The 16,229-nt window shown below is 43.8% G+C and overlaps 2 protein-coding genes across 4 annotated transcripts in view; both read right to left on the bottom strand.

Moving 5' to 3' along the window:
- LOC137504293 (hematopoietic prostaglandin D synthase-like) overlaps positions 1-16,229 on the bottom strand; it is a 277,276-nt gene that overhangs the window by 172,357 nt on the left and 88,690 nt on the right. The window lies entirely within an intron of this gene.
- The window catches only part of LOC137571099 (probable ATP-dependent RNA helicase DDX46), a 57,959-nt gene continuing 45,462 nt past the window's right edge, over positions 3,733-16,229 (bottom strand). Inside the window, exons 2-6 of the mRNA XM_068279825.1 lie at positions 10,939-11,076; positions 10,189-10,378; positions 9,817-10,038; positions 9,560-9,646; positions 3,733-5,367 (exon numbers count right to left, since the gene is read on the bottom strand). Coding sequence (XP_068135926.1) covers positions 5,132-5,367; positions 9,560-9,646; positions 9,817-10,038; positions 10,189-10,378; positions 10,939-11,076 — 873 coding nt within the window. The 3' untranslated portion in view covers positions 3,733-5,131. The remainder of the gene's footprint in view (positions 5,368-9,559; positions 9,647-9,816; positions 10,039-10,188; positions 10,379-10,938; positions 11,077-16,229) is intronic.

Raw genomic sequence — 16,229 nt, 5'->3', positions numbered from 1 at the left:
GTCTCTAAAGGGCAAGGGCCTGTCTACTCTGCTGCCGTTACCTGCTGTCTCAAGACTCTAAAACCTAATGATACTTACTACTGCTGTGACAAGTCCATTTCCTGGACTTTATATCCTTCAACACAGGTCCCTAAGGGGCAAGGGCCTGTCTACTCTGCTGCCGTTACCTGCTGTCTCAAGACTCTAAGACCTAATGATACTTACTACTGCTGTGACAAGTCCATTTCCTGGACGTTATATCCTTCAAACCATGTCTCTAAAGGGCAAGGGCCTGTCTACTCTGCTGCCGTTACCTGCTGTCTCAAGACTCTAAAACCTAATGATACTTACTACTGCTGTGACAAGTCCATTTCCTGGACTTTATATCCTTCAACACAGGTCCCTAAGGGGCAAGGGCCTGTCTACTCTGCTGCCGTTACCTGCTGTCTCAAGACTCTAAGACCTAATGATACTTACTACTGCTGTGACAAGTCCATTTCCTGGACGTTATATCCTTCAAACCATGTCCCTAAGGGGCAAGGGCCTGTCTACTCTGCTGCCAATTACCTGTTGTGTCAAATATTATGATACTTACTTTACTTCTGCTGCTGCGACCCGTCAACTACCGGACATGATATCCTTCAACCAAGGTCTTGAGTGTGTGAGGACCTGTGTCTACTCTGCTGCCAATTACCTGTTGTGTCTAACCTTGTGATACTTACTTTGCTTCTGATGCTGCGACCAGTCAACTACCGGACATGATATCCCTCAACCAAGGTCTCTAGTGTGCGAGGACCTGTGTGTACTCTGCTGCCAATTACCTTTTGTGTCAAACCTTATGAGACGTACTTCTGCTGCTGAGCCTGTGACAATTCAACTACCGGACGTTGTGGTGCCTACAACAGACAAAAAAGTAATGCCAGGCAGGCAAGAGCCTAATGGTTGTCATCACCAGCCAGTTAGATATGCATTGTGCAATACATACAATACAACAAAGACCAGGTTTTTTTAAAAACTTTTATTGCAATTTGCAATAAGTTTTGTCAATTTTTTTTAAAAAAGGTACAAAACAAGAAACACAGGAAAACATAAAACTTTCCTTTCTTACAACAGAAAGAGTTTGCGAGAATTGTAGTTGGACGAGACAGGAAACTTCTGATGTCTACTACTCCATCAACATAACAGTGCATTGTCTATCAACTGGGAGGGGTGACCAGGACACAGGACAGTTGGCACTGTGTAACATAGTCCCTGGGCCAGATTTCTCAAAGCATTACCGACAGTTTATTCTTCTAAAACTGTTCTAGCCAGTTGAAGAATAGTTCTGCATGATAGTAAGAAAATTCGCAAAGCCTATGTAATAGCGACAGTTTAGCGTGGATTTCTAGAGCTACACTACAGTTAAAAAGACTCTGAAGAGAAAAAAAAATATATGATATAATGAATTTGTAGTGTACTATGAATAATTACTAGAAGATTTGCAGAAAAGAAAATATTCCCTTTTTTTAGGTATATAGTTGTATTTATAACATTGGATCATTATACACTATGTTCAGATTACACATCACTCAGCATTCAGAATTCTTCTTTCCGAGCAGTCTGTGAACTACTGACCTCGCCTCTGGCAGAGAAATCTTAAATAGTTCAATAACATTTCAGATAATAAAAGTCATAAAACAGCCCATTCCACGACTCTGAAAGCCGTAGAGATTAATGGCTTCTTTGCATAGAGATAACAACTGGAGTTTATTAACACTTCTTGTACTGGAAACAATTAGACTGATGTATCTGATCTTAACGTTTTATTTCTTAGCTGTACTACACATACAAATCATAATAGCATAATTTTTTTTCGCTTCAGTGTCTCTATTTGAAGGGGCAGTTTATTGATAATTACTATTTACATTAATCACATATCTGTTATTTTATATGGAGAGCTTATCTTTCTCCATCGACCTTGGCGTCAATTCACCAGAGGTTAACAACCTAAATATCTCTTGGGAGGTAATTAACATCCTGTGATATCTCCAAGTAGCAATTATCCATAAGTATAGGGGAAATTATCGATCGAGAGAAATGCAAGAGATAAATGTGAGATAAGTATGAGATAAATAAGTGATAGTTAGTAGTTAGTTTTTCCCCAAATCACATTTCACCAGGGAAGAAACGGTGTGTGGTCATTCGTAATTTTTACATCTCTTAACCCCCTGAATTAACCTGGAGATATCGTGGTTTTCACACAGCAGCTGCTGCTGTGGAAGATGGAGCCTTTTGAGCTTACTCTGTTAGGCCTGATGCACACCAAAAACCGCTAGTATATTCGCAAAATGCTAGCAGATTTTGAAACGCTTTTTCTTGTTTTTCTGTAGCGTTTCAGCTAGCATTTTGCAGTTCTGTGAAGCGTTTTTGGTGTAGTAGATTTTCTGTATTGTTACAGTAAAGCTGTTACTGAACAGCTACTGTAACAAAAACCGCCTGACAAACCGCTGTGAAGTGCAGGTTTTCAGAGCGGTTTGCGTTTTTCCTATACTTAACATTGAGTCAGAAACGCCTCCGCAATCCTAAATCTGCAGCAGCCCGGGAGTATGCGTTTATGCAAAACGCCTCCCACGCGTATCCGCAGCCGCAAGCGGATCGCAAAAAATGCAGCCGAACCGCTCTGGTGTGCACTAGGCCTTAGAGCTTGCTTCTATTATGAGGATACGAAGGCGCAGGAGGAGGGTCTGTTTAATCGCCCCTCGTATTTTTCGTGTGAGAACAGTTCGTGATAATTTTACTGAGACAGAGGTGGTTAAGACGTTCAGAATCACTCGTGAATGATATGATTGATGATGTGATCCGGCAGTATAAGGCGGGAATACTCTGGTCATGTAGTGGTTAAACTCTGCCTCCTACCCACAATGCTTCACTTTCATGCTTACAGAGCGGAGAAGTAACCCATGTAAATCATTAATACCGATTATTACCTAAATCTCTGCTTTCTCACACTTTCCTCATGCATATCTCTCCATTATCCCCTGCTATCGAACACTTTTCTCTCTGTCCTCTCACACTGGTGAATTGACTCCAGAGTGTTAAAATACCTCATGAGATAATCTACCTACCTTTTTTCTCTTAGTAAATCCTCTCTGGTGAATTGACGCCCTTGGGTAATAAAAAGAAGTAGATGCTATCACTTAGTTTTGCTTTGGCCGATGGCTCATTAGCATAGTATGCGACGACAGGCTTCAGCCTGCTTATAGGCTAGCAGACACTCCAGCTGATTTATAAGGCTGTCTCATACACCACAGAGAGCTGGGCTGTGTCATGCGCCGGACGGACTTCTCTGATAGCAGACACTCAAGCTGATAACGCTAACTCACTCACTACAGAGAGCTGCGGTTCTCTGTAACTAGATAAGTAAATAAACAAACATGCTTTTTCATAAGTACATAATTAGCCGACTGCTTTATCTATTCAATTAACTGGTTACAGAGAACTCAGAACAGCAGCTGTCTGTAGTGTGTGAGTCAGCGTTATAATAAATCAGCTGGAGTGTCTGCTATAAGCAGGCTGAAGCCCGTCGTCGTACAGTATGCTAATGAGCCAGCTCAGCTCGCTGCCAAAGCAAAAATAAGTGATAGCAACTATTTTTTTTAACACAAGGTCTATGGAGAAAGATATGCTCTCCATATGAAGTAACTGATATGTGATTCATTTAAATAATAAAAATCAATAAACTGAACATTTAAGAAATGTGCAAATCCATTCCTTTAATGTTGCCGAAAAGTGCTCATTAGCAGTTCTACAGATAGTGTAGGCTAGATGTGATTTGTGAAGGGCTCCTCCCCTCTCAGTCAGAGTTTGCTGACAGCAGGTGTGTTGGTAGCCTTAGCCACAGCAATTTTCCGCACACATTGCACTGCCTGAGAGACCTTCCTATCTCCTTCTATTCCTTACAGTTTAAGAAGGAATCTTCATTATCTAGTGATTTTTTTCGGCTGTCTGAGACAGTTCTGCAAGGATTTTTAAAAATAAAACTAATATTTTGTTTAAAACGCTCTTGATAAATCTGGCCCCCTGTCACCTCAACAAAAGGTTGGCTGCCAACATCAAATCAACCATTTGCCTGCTCTTTTAAAACAGGGTGGGTAAGAGATTAGAGTGCACCTGTCTGTAATGTAATCTCAGTACAAATACAGCTGCTCTGTGAGGGCCTCAGAGGTTGTCTTAAGAGAATATTTGGATCAACAGCACTGTGAAGTAAAAAGAACACACAAGACAGGTCAGGGATCAAGTTATAGAAAAACGTAAAGCTGGTTTAGGCTACAAAAACATTTCCAAAGCCTTGAACATCCCACAGAGCACTGTTCAAGCAATCATTCAGAAATGGAAGGAGTATGGCACAACTGTAAACCTACTAAGACAAGGCCGTCCACCTAAACTCACAGGCCAAACAAGGAGAGCGCTGATCAGAAATGCAGTCAAGAGGCCCATGGTGACTCTGGACGAGCTGCAGAGATCTACAGCTCAGGTGGGAGACTGTCCATAGGACAACTATTAGTCATGCACTGCACAAAGTTGGCCTTTATGGTATAGTGGCAAGAAGAAAGCCATTGTTAACAGAAAAGCATAAGAAGTCCAGTTTGCAGTTTGACACAAGCCATGTTGGGGGACACGGTAAACATGTGGAACAAGGTGCTCTGGTCAGAGGAGACCAAAATGGAACTTTTGGTCCAAAATGCAAAACGCTATGTGTGGCAGAAAACTAACACTGCACATCACTCTGACCACACCATCCCCACTGTCAAATATGGTGGTGGCAGCATCATGCTCTGGGGGTGCTTCTCTTCAGCAGGGACAGAGAAGCTGGTCAGAGTTGATGGGAAGATGGATGGTGCCAAATACAGGGCAAACTTGGAAGAAAACCTCTTGGACTCTGCAAAAGACTTGAGACTGGGGCGGAGGTTCACCTTTCAGCAGGACAATGACCCTAAACATAAAGGCAGGGCAACAATGGAATGGTTTCAAACAAAACATAACTATGTATTAGAAAGGCCCATCCAAAGTCCAGATCTAAATCCAATGTAGAATCAGTGGCAAGATCTGAAAAAAGCTGTTCACACACGCTGTCCATCTAATCTGACTCCGGAGGACTCCAGGAGGACCCGCCTTACATCCTCCTTTTCCCGGCAACCTGGGCAAAATACTCATGGAGCCGTTCTCCCTCCTCCCTGCAGGCCAGAATCCTCTGCCGTTGGTCCTCAATCTGTGCCTCCAGCTGTTGTTGCAGTTGCTCTATCTGCTGCTGAAAAGCAGCTTGTAGCTGCTGGAGGCGCGCTTCATATTCCACCCGCTGCTGCTGTACTTGTTGCTCAAGGGCAGCAACACGGGCGGTTACTTCAGAAGCTGTAAAAAACAAGATGTACAAAATTACAAAATTACACTATACATGGACATTGTACAATAACGTTTAATAAAAGTCAAACCAGTACAGTGTGGTACCGTATTAGCCATAAAAACAAGGAGTTTTGAAACAGGATGATAGCATTTATTGGCTGTTTTTGAGAAAAATAACATGAGATTTTTCTAATTATAAAAAGGCTTCCTTGTACTTTTCCCTGACCAACACTGAAAACACGGCTTACAAACATTGACATTCACTGTATTAATGGGTGGCTTAAAGTCAGAAATGAGATTTAAAAAAGAGACAAAGTACATACATTGGATCATATCTGTACAACATGGTTAAAACCAGGACTCTTGTTTACAACTTCTCTTGCTGGTACAATGGCTTTTCAATATTACAATATTCTTTTTATTTTATTTTTAATTTTTCAATTCAATTTTTCTGTTATATGCTTGCGTTTGATGGTGTTTACTGTTTACTGTCACTATGCATTATTTTTTACTTGCATATGCTGGTTTGAAATGCCAGAATGCTCTTTAGTTTAAAATTAATGTGGCATATGACTACTAGCCCAGTTAGTATTTCAACTTGGAATTTCCAATAGTTACCCATCATCATCACCAGAGTGTACTTTACGTTACATGAAGGGAACTGTTTAACTTATCAATTTAGCCCAGAGGCCAGGAAAAGTGTTCTGAGTAACAGTTAAGACATGTAAAAATACATTAATGTTTGCCGAAAAATTATTCAACTCTGTATGTCAGTGTACATAAAGTGTGGTTTTCATTTTTAGTCAGGAACCAGTCCGCCGAAGGCATTTTAAAATCCGAAAGCTCACTGTTTACTCATGTCTAAGTTTGACAATGAATGGTATCATCCAGATTCAAAAACAAAACTCCTGGTTTTACCTAAAGTAAAGAAAGAGTAATGAAATATGACTGCCAAAAGTAGTGCCTTGCAATCCACCCAAAAAAATCAAACATGTATTAGAACTTGTTGTGGCTACAATGGATGTGAAATAACTTTATACTACCATTCCACACATGCATAGTACTGCAGCTTGTCAACATTTCTTCAAGTGATATGTTGCCCCATTATGTACATTTATTTATGGCCAAATTTGAATGAAGCTTCCTTTGAAGTTGTGAAATTAAAGCATGTCCTTACATTATATTTACAGATGATACACTAGTTTTACTATGGACATAATCACTGGCCGGAAGAAGTGTTCTAATTTGGAGGCAGGGTGATGTAGTGGTGGTTGGTGTGTTAGTGCTCTTGCTTTTCAACGATTCCAATCCCTTCAACATCGGGATGTAGTTCTTAAAGGGGGGACAGGCAAAAATGGCGCACAGCGCCAATAGTGTCAGAATGGCGCTGCATTACAACGATATTTAACGTTTTATATGTTCAATTTTTTTAGCAGGGATCGTGCTGGAGAGGCAGCGGGCTGGCAGCGGGGTCGGGCTGGAGAGGCAGCGGGCAGTAGGGGGTCGGGCTGGAGAGGCAGCGGGCAGTGGGCTGGCAGCGGTGTCAGGGTGGAGAGGCAGCGGGCTGGCAGCGGGGGTCGGGCTGAAGAGGCAGCGGGGTGGAGGGAGGATTACGCAGCATGTGTATATTGTGTATACATTACCTTGTCCCGGCCGGCGATCGTTCCTTCACTTCATAGCTTGCACGAGTTCTGCATCCAGCCAATCACCATGCGGAAACTGAAGCCGCATGGTGATTGGCTGGATGCAGAACTCGTGCAAGCTATGAAGTGAAGGAGCGATCGCCGGCCGGGACAAGGTAATGTATACACAATATACACATGCTGCGTAATCCTCCCTCCACCCCGCTGCCTCTTCAGCCCGACCCCCGCTGCCAGCCCGCTGCCTCTCCACCCTGACACCGCTGCCAGCCCACTGCCCGCTGCCTCTCCAGCCCGACCCCCGCTGCCAGCCCGACCCCCTCTGCTAGTTCCCTGCATTTTTCAATGGCGCACCATTCTGCTGTTTTATAAAACGCTATTTACCGTTTTAATGTATTTACATTAAAACGGTAAATAGCGTTTTATAATCGGCAGAACGGTGCGCCATTATTTCCTCCGCGCCATTTTTTACTGTATGCCTTAAAGGACCACGAGCGCAAAAAACAGTAGGCATTGAAAATCTGACATAACCGACAGATTTTGGGACAATCCATCTCCTCATAGGGTATTTCAAGGGTTTGCTTTGTTTTCAACTGCATTTCCTGAACAATAACATCTGATTAACTGAAAAATTAGCAAGAAACCAGCCGGCCACACTAATCACTTGAACAGTCCACTGTATTATGTCAGTGACATTTTGCAAATGTTCAGGAAATGCTGTTGCAAACAAAGAAATCCCTGAGAATCCCCCTTAAAAACATGGACTGGCCCAAAACCTGTCATCTGTCCCATTTTAACTGCCAACTTTGTTCAAGATAGTGGTCCTTTAAGTTTTTACTTCTGTCAGAAGCTATGCTCCTGGGAGCAAAGAGACCATCTTCCCAATACACAACTATCCAGGCTCTCTTGCTGGCATGGGAACACTTTATCAAATTCCCGCCTAAGTCGTCCCTGACTCATAGTCCTACCATCTCTTTAAATGCCCTTAAAATCCTCAGCCCCCATTTGAACCTATCCGCATGGGATAAAGTTAAAATCACCTCACTAAACCAACTGTCACAAGGCTCTCAGCTTAAAACATTTGAGGAATTACATAAAGAATTCCAATTACCATTCAACCAACTCTTTACCTACCATAGGATATATAGCCTGATCAAAAATAACACAATTAATATAACCCAGCTCAATAGTCATATCCTAATCCTAACAGCCATTAACAATAAAGGCCCCCCCCCCACACACACATTTTGGCCGGATGTATCTCCACTTGGTATACGTCGATACTAGAAGTGAGTGATGCCTCACTGAAAAGATATGCTTTAGCCTGGTCCAATGACCTACAATCTAACATAACTGACCAGCATGTGCTCAGTCAGGACCACTTCTAAAAGCCTAAAACTCTCAAAGAACAACTCCCACTGTGAACTTTCACGTAAAGTTATTTTCAGGTGGTATCTGACCCCCAGAAGAATGGCCTCGTTCTCAGAGGATAACTCCCCCAACTGCTGGCATTGTAAGAACTCAGTGGGGACTCTACTCCACATGCTATGGGAGTGCCCTAATATTGCTCAGTTTTGGGACCATGTGGAACTCTTAATAGCTTTTTCCTTCCCTACTTACGTACGTCTATCAGCTAAATTAGCTTTACTCTTAGTAGGGCTAGAGGAGATCCCACTAAATTTGCAGCCCCAGGTTATGCATATCATTCTGTCGGCACTCTCCCAGATAACTAGCAATTGGAAATCGGCCGACTACCTATCTATTACCCAACTAATCTCCCTAGTAAACAGCAACCTGAATATGGAATATAAAATTAGACTAAGATCCTCAGTGGACCATAAGATCTTCACCCTTCCTAGTACCTGGTTGGAATACACTAACTAGAATCTCACTTCCAATATAGCTCCTGGTATACTATACACTATAAGTTAAGTAGGTAGTGTTACTTATGGTAGACTAGTCAGACCTCGTCCGTCCTTCCCACAGGTGTTGTACTTTATACTCACTACAGCGACGAGCATTATGTAGACACTCTAGCACTGAAACAGGATCCCTGTAACCCTGTATCAAGGGCTAACCTTCGGGCCACTGAATTGATACAGTACATTGATGTCCGAGCCCTGGGGGTTACCTAGTATGGGTCAAGTTAAAACTCCCAGGCTGGACTAAGCGCATAGGAGTGCTTCATGTATTACCTCCCTCTGTTCTTCATGGGAATAAGACAGACCAGGGGTGTTATTCATAGAATAGTTTGCAAGTGTATTTGAATGTATGATGAATATTATGCAGTCAGCTGTTTTCATTACTATGGAACTCTGTATTTGAAATGTAATAAAAAATTATGATGAAGAAAATTATTTTTACTTCGGTCTGTATTGTTTTCCTCCTAGCACTCATTCTTCCGCCCACATCCAAAACATCTACAACTAGTATACTTGGCTTCCCCCTGAATAGACCCTAGAGTACAATACGATACATACACTACACAATGGCTCCAAATCAATAAGCTGCATCAAACACTTATTAATGTATTTTGTTCTACAACAATAAATTTCACTTACACTCAGCTGTTTCAATGGCACCACTTTCTGGCCTGCCGGAGGAAAGTTGCCGTGGCCGGCGTCTGCGCAATCGCACAGAGATAGAGGCTAAGATAAAAAGAAGACATGGTATCATTCACCTTTTTTTTTTTTTTTTTGGGACTGTAAAAAAAAAAAAAAATTATATTCTGTACAAAAAAACCATTATGTACTAATCTCCTAAGAGACGTAGCACTGTCATCTGATTAATGTTGCAACTTTGTTAAAAAAATACTTACATGCCACAGATCGGCTCCGGGAGCGCCTTCGCCCACGCTGCCGGCAGCGCCTTCGCCCACGCTGCCGGCTGCTACGGGGCCTTTGGCTGGTGCTGGGTCCAGCCTCATCATCAGCAGGGGGGGAGGCAGCAGCAGGATCCTCCTGAGTGGGGTCCACAATATTGCGGGAAGAGGGAGGAGCAGAGGCGGAACGGGCCCGCCTGCGTGCCTGAGACCGATCCACTAAAAAAGAATGTGAGATTGTTTTTAAAATTGTGAGTTACATACCCAATAGGAGAGACAATTTGTTAGACATGAAAATCGTAAGGATTTCCAAGGTTGAAAACACGTACACATCACGCTACATATATGAAAAACACATTATTTACTTACATTCCCGAAGCTGGTCTTTAATTCTCCTCACCGCACATGGTGTCTTCGACTTGAAGTCGCTCCACATGGTCTGGATCTTCTTGACCGACCATGTGCGGTGGTATCGGGTCTCAAGGTCCCGCTGTAGCTGGTCCAGAATAGCCCTCTTCTCCTCCCTCTTCCTCTTATCGTAGGCCCCTCGTAACATTGTCTGAAAAAAAAAAAACAACAACAAAATTAATGATCCGCTAAAAGTAACCTTTACAATACCTACATCGCTTGCTATTGTACTAACATATGATAAGACTGATGAAAAGTCAATTTAATGTTCAATTGACTTATCATCAGCAGTCTTATCAACTCCTTGAACAATAGAAGTAGATTTTCAGTAAGTTAATCGAAATCAAAGTTATGAGAGCCTAAAGGCCAGTACAAACGCTACACGGGAGGCAACGACGGGTCTGTAGTCACCTCCCGCTGGTCAGATTTTCCGTGGACAGTCCGACGTGTCTACAGGCTGTCGGCTGACTGATAAGGCTCTTTCTGAGGTTCTGAGCAATCCGCCCGGCGGCCTTTACAGACCGCTGTTGAGTGTTGACTTGAGTGTGTGTATGGGGCGTACAGTTGTGTAGTCTGAACATTAAGCCCTTCAATTGCAAAGCTTCATGGTACTATTAAAGTAGCTACAGATGCAGCATGCATTACACAGTCAAGCAAAATAAATTGAAAGTCATGGATTAATACAGTGAAGAAAAAAATAAATAAACTTACTTTAATAATCAAATTCTTTTCCCGCTTCCGCAGGCGTGCAGAGGAGGCAGCAGAGGCTGACGTCCTGCTCCTCCCACCATCACCATCACCACCACCACTCCCACCGGCTTCAGCAGCATCTGCCATGTTCGTACAACTCTATGAATAATAACATTGCAAAATATCAAATATATTTTTTCACATACGAGAAATTATTTATGATCAAAACATGTATAATTGCAATGAGTTTGCTGTTTTGAGGCAAACACAGCGACATAGCGTTATATACTCTGTACAATGACTATTGTGTAAATGGCTATCTAGTTACAAATCATCTGATTAATAGTAATACGGAAGTGGATATCTAATACTTTCATATACTTCTGAAGTGCTAGAAATTCCTGATGTACTTGCTAGGGAGCAGTAATGAATAAGAAAATTACCATTTTGGCGGAAGACAGCGCTGCTTCCGCCTCTGGGAACACGGAGAGAGTGTTGGTGTCATCTGGAGCTGGCAGCGTGCGGCGTTCTGGATTGTCCACGCTGCATAGGAGGAGCGTGGACAATCTAGGGCACATCTGCTACCAATCAGACTGCACTTTGTGGCCACATCTGCGACCAATCAGACTGCACTTTGTGGCACATCTGCAACCAATCAAACTGCACTTTGTGGACACATCTGCGACCAATCAGACTGCACTTTGTGGACACAGCTGCGAACAATCAGACTGCACTTAGTGGGCAAAGCTGCGAACAATAAGACTGCACTTTGTGGCCAGATCTGCGACCAATCAGAATGCACTTTGTGGACACATCTGCGACCAATCAGAATGCACTTTGTGGACACCTCTGCAACCAATCAGACTGCACTTTCTGGGCACAGCTGCGACCAATCAGACTGCACTTTCTGGGCACATCTGCGACCAATCAGACTGCACTTTGTGGCACATCTGCAACCAATCAAAATGCACTTTGTGGACACATCTGCGACCAATCAGACTGCACTTTCTGGGCACATCTGTGACCAATCAGACTGCACTTTCTGGGCACAGCTGCGACCAATCTGACTGCACTTTGTGGACACTTCTGCGAACAATAAGACTGCAATTTGTGGCCACATCTGCGACCAATCAGACTGCACTTAGTGGGCACAGCTGCGACCAATCAGACTGCACTTAGTGGGCAAAGCTGCGACCAATCAGACTGCACTTTGTGGACACATCTGCGACCAATCAGACTGCACTTTGTGGCACATCTGCAACCAATCAAACTGCACTTTGTGGACACATCTGCGACCAATCAGACTGCACTTTCTGGGCACATCTGCGACCAATCAGACTGCACTTTCTGGGCACAGCTGCGACCAATCTGACTGCACTTTGTGGACACTTCTGCGAACAATAAGACTGCAATTTGTGGCCACATCTGCGACCAATCAGACTGCACTTAGTGGGCACAGCTGCGACCAATCAGACTGCACTTAGTGGGCAAAGCTGCGACCAATCAGACTGCACTTTGTGGACACATCTGCGACCAATCAGACTGCACTTTGTGGCACATCTGCAACCAATCAAACTGCACTTTGTGGACACATCTGCGACCAATCAGACTGCACTTTCTGGGCACATCTGCGACCAATCAGACTGCACTTTCTGGGCACAGCTGCGACCAATCTGACTGCACTTTGTGGACACTTCTGCGAACAATAAGACTGCAATTTGTGGCCACATCTGCGACCAATCAGACTGCACTTTGTGGCACATCTGCAACCAATCAAACTGCACTTTGTGGACACATCTGCGACCAATCAGACTGCACTTTCTGGGCACAGCTGTGACCAATCAGACTGCACTTTGTGGACACAGCTGCGAACAATCAGACTGCACTTAGTGGGCAAAGCTGCGAACAATAAGACTGCACTTTGTGGCCAGATCTGCGACCAATCAGAATGCACTTTGTGGACACATCTGCGACCAATCAGAATGCACTTTGTGGACACCTCTGCGACCAATCAGACTGCACTTTCTGGGCACAGCTGCGACCAATCAGACTGCACTTTCTGGGCACAGCTGCGACCAATCAGACTGCACTTTGTGCACACATCTGCGACCAATCAGACTGCACTTTGTGGCACATCTGCAACCAATCAAACTGCACTTTGTGGACACATCTGCGACCAATCAGACTGCACTTTCTGGGCACATCTGCGACCAATCAGACTGCACTTTCTGGGCACAGCTGCGACCAATCTGACTGCACTTTGTGGACACTTCTGCGAACAATAAGACTGCAATTTGTGGCCACATCTGCGACCAATCAGACTGCACTTAGTGGGCACAGCTGCGACCAATCAGACTGCACTTAGTGGGCAAAGCTGCAACCAATCAGACTGCACTTTGTGGACACATCTGCGACCAATCAGACTGCACTTTGTGGCACATCTGCAACCAATCAAACTGCACTTTGTGGACACATCTGCGACCAATCAGACTGCACTTTCTGGGCACAGCTGTGACCAATCAGACTGCACTTTGTGGACACAGCTGCGAACAATCAGACTGCACTTAGTGGGCAAAGCTGCGAACAATAAGACTGCACTTTGTGGCCAGATCTGCGACCAATCAGAATGCACTTTGTGGACACATCTGCGACCAATCAGAATGCACTTTGTGGACACCTCTGCAACCAATCAGACTGCACTTTCTGGGCACAGCTGCGACCAATCAGACTGCACTTTCTGGGCACAGCTGCGACCAATCAGACTGCACTTTGTGGACACATCTGCGACCAATCAGACTGCACTTTGTGGCACATCTGCAACCAATCAAACTGCACTTTGTGGACACATCTGCGACCAATCAGACTGCACTTTCTGGGCACATCTGCGACCAATCAGACTGCACTTTCTGGGCACAGCTGCGACCAATCTGACTGCACTTTGTGGACACTTCTGCGAACAATAAGACTGCAATTTGTGGCCACATCTGCGACCAATCAGACTGCACTTAGTGGGCACAGCTGCGACCAATCAGACTGCACTTAGTGGGCAAAGCTGCAACCAATCAGACTGCACTTTGTGGACACATCTGCGACCAATCAGACTGCACTTTGTGGCACATCTGCAACCAATCAAACTGCACTTTGTGGACACATCTGCGACCAATCAGACTGCACTTTCTGGGCACATCTGCGACCAATCAGACTGCACTTTCTGGGCACAGCTGCGACCAATCTGACTGCACTTTGTGGGCACAGCTGCGACCAATCAGACTGCACTTTGTGGGCACAGCTGCGACCAATCAGAATGCACTTTATGGACACATCTGCGACCAATCGGACTTTACTTTGTGGGCACATCTGCGACCAATCAGACTGCACTTTGTGGGCACAGCTGCGACTAATCAGTCTGCACTTTGTTCCAACATTTCAGCATACCCGACAAAATAGCATACAAATGAAATTGAACACGTGCAAAGTCATGCAAGTCATACATTAACCCCATAATGCCCATCAGCAGCACTAACCCTTGCAACCCAATTTAGATTCCTGGGTCCAACTCCTAACACTGGCCCTCCTCCACCATGTGGTCTGGAATAAAAACCGCGCTACATGCCCACGAAGGTAACTTCATGCACAGAAAGTGCATGCCACAAATCTCCATCAAATGCAACATGATGCTATCCTATTCCTAATCAAATGACTGACAGGTCAGTGTCAAACACACAAATATGGTAACTTGTTTTTCTAACCTAAAAAAAAGGAATAATTGCATTCATCATTAAACATAATAAACATCTATGTAAACAAATATATGTACATATTATTCACTTACCTCAATAGCAGGTGCAATCTGCTCCTCCAGGTCTCTCTGCCTCACCAGACTCCACAACAAGTTCCTGGAAGTGAGCAGACCACGGAATTCCTCCAGGGATCCGCCCCCCAGTGTATCATTGAAAAAAAAAACGGAATTCCGGAAAAATGGGCGGAAACTGACGAAAGCACGCTGTTATCACAAATTTAAACCATACACAAAAACTTTATTCAATGAGCAAAAAGACGGAATGAACAACGCTAACGTAATTTACGGAAGTCCGTAATAAAAATACGGAAACATACACTCGGAAAATTCCGGAATACCGTGGAAACCCTCCGGAATACCGCGGAAACCATCCGGAATACCGCGGAATGACCCGGTAACGGAATTCCGGAGCGGCGGTATGCGGAATTTACCGCGGTACACGGATTTGCAATTCCGAGCAACCCTAAGCAGCATAGTATAATCAGGTAGCAGGCGGTCTGACTCCCCTCCCCGCCACTGTGCCCAATATCCTGCCTGCTACCCTCTCCAGCTCAGTGGCCCCCCATGGCCAGGTGGATGCCGCTCCCCCCCCAGACTTTGCCATCTGAGGAACCCGCCTCACCCTGCCTTATGGACGGCCTGGCCCTGATCACACATGTGAACCCCTATAGCCATGCATGGCAGGGCTAGAGGGATTCGGATGCTTTCTCGCATCACACCAAATGCAGGAGATGTATGCTGGCTACAGTGGGAATGGGACTGAACATGTCCATATATTCTCTCAGTTCATGGATTAGACCAGGTTTGGAATATGGGTAAGAAATTTGCACTTTAACCACTTAGCGACTTTTGCCACACTTTTTTACGTCCTTGTTTATAAACACCTGCAAACACATGCACTTGGTTCTGTTTTCTATTTTTAAAAAACATAGTTAGTATATCACCATCTTGTGGCCAAAAAGTAAAACTACTTCCAAATACACCATTATACACTTACCATAGAAAAATTAAGTGCTTTTTTATAATTTTTTTTAACTCCTTTACCCCTAACCCAAAATAAAATATTATTGCCATACATGATACTAGGGACACAATTTAAACACTGTAATAACCAGGACAAATGGGCAAATAAAATGTGTCAGTTTTATCTACAATAGCACATTTTATTTTTAAACTACGATAGCTGAAAGCTGAGAAATGGTGATTTTTTTCATTTTTCTTCTTCTTTCCTGTCAAATGCATATAAAATAATTTAATTCTTATCATAAACTACTGCCCAAAGAAAGCCTAGTTTGTCCCGCAAAAAATAATATATAGACCATTTCAGTGTGATAATTAGCGATAAAGTTATTACCGAATGAATGGAAAGTGCTTTTGAAGGGGGAAAAAACCTGTGGTAGAGAAGTGGTTAAAATGCTAATTGCTCGTGCAAGAAGGTTGGAGGTTTGTAAGAAGTGATGAGCTGAAGTTACAAGTTTTTGTAATTACAGCACGAAATTTGCAATTATTACAT

Source organism: Hyperolius riggenbachi, chromosome 1 (assembly GCF_040937935.1).
Source record: "Hyperolius riggenbachi isolate aHypRig1 chromosome 1, aHypRig1.pri, whole genome shotgun sequence".
In the NCBI taxonomy this organism is placed as follows: Eukaryota; Metazoa; Chordata; class Amphibia; order Anura; family Hyperoliidae; genus Hyperolius; species Hyperolius riggenbachi.
The sequence above is the reverse complement of the archived record's forward strand: the minus strand, read 5'-3'. Positions and strand labels throughout refer to the sequence as shown.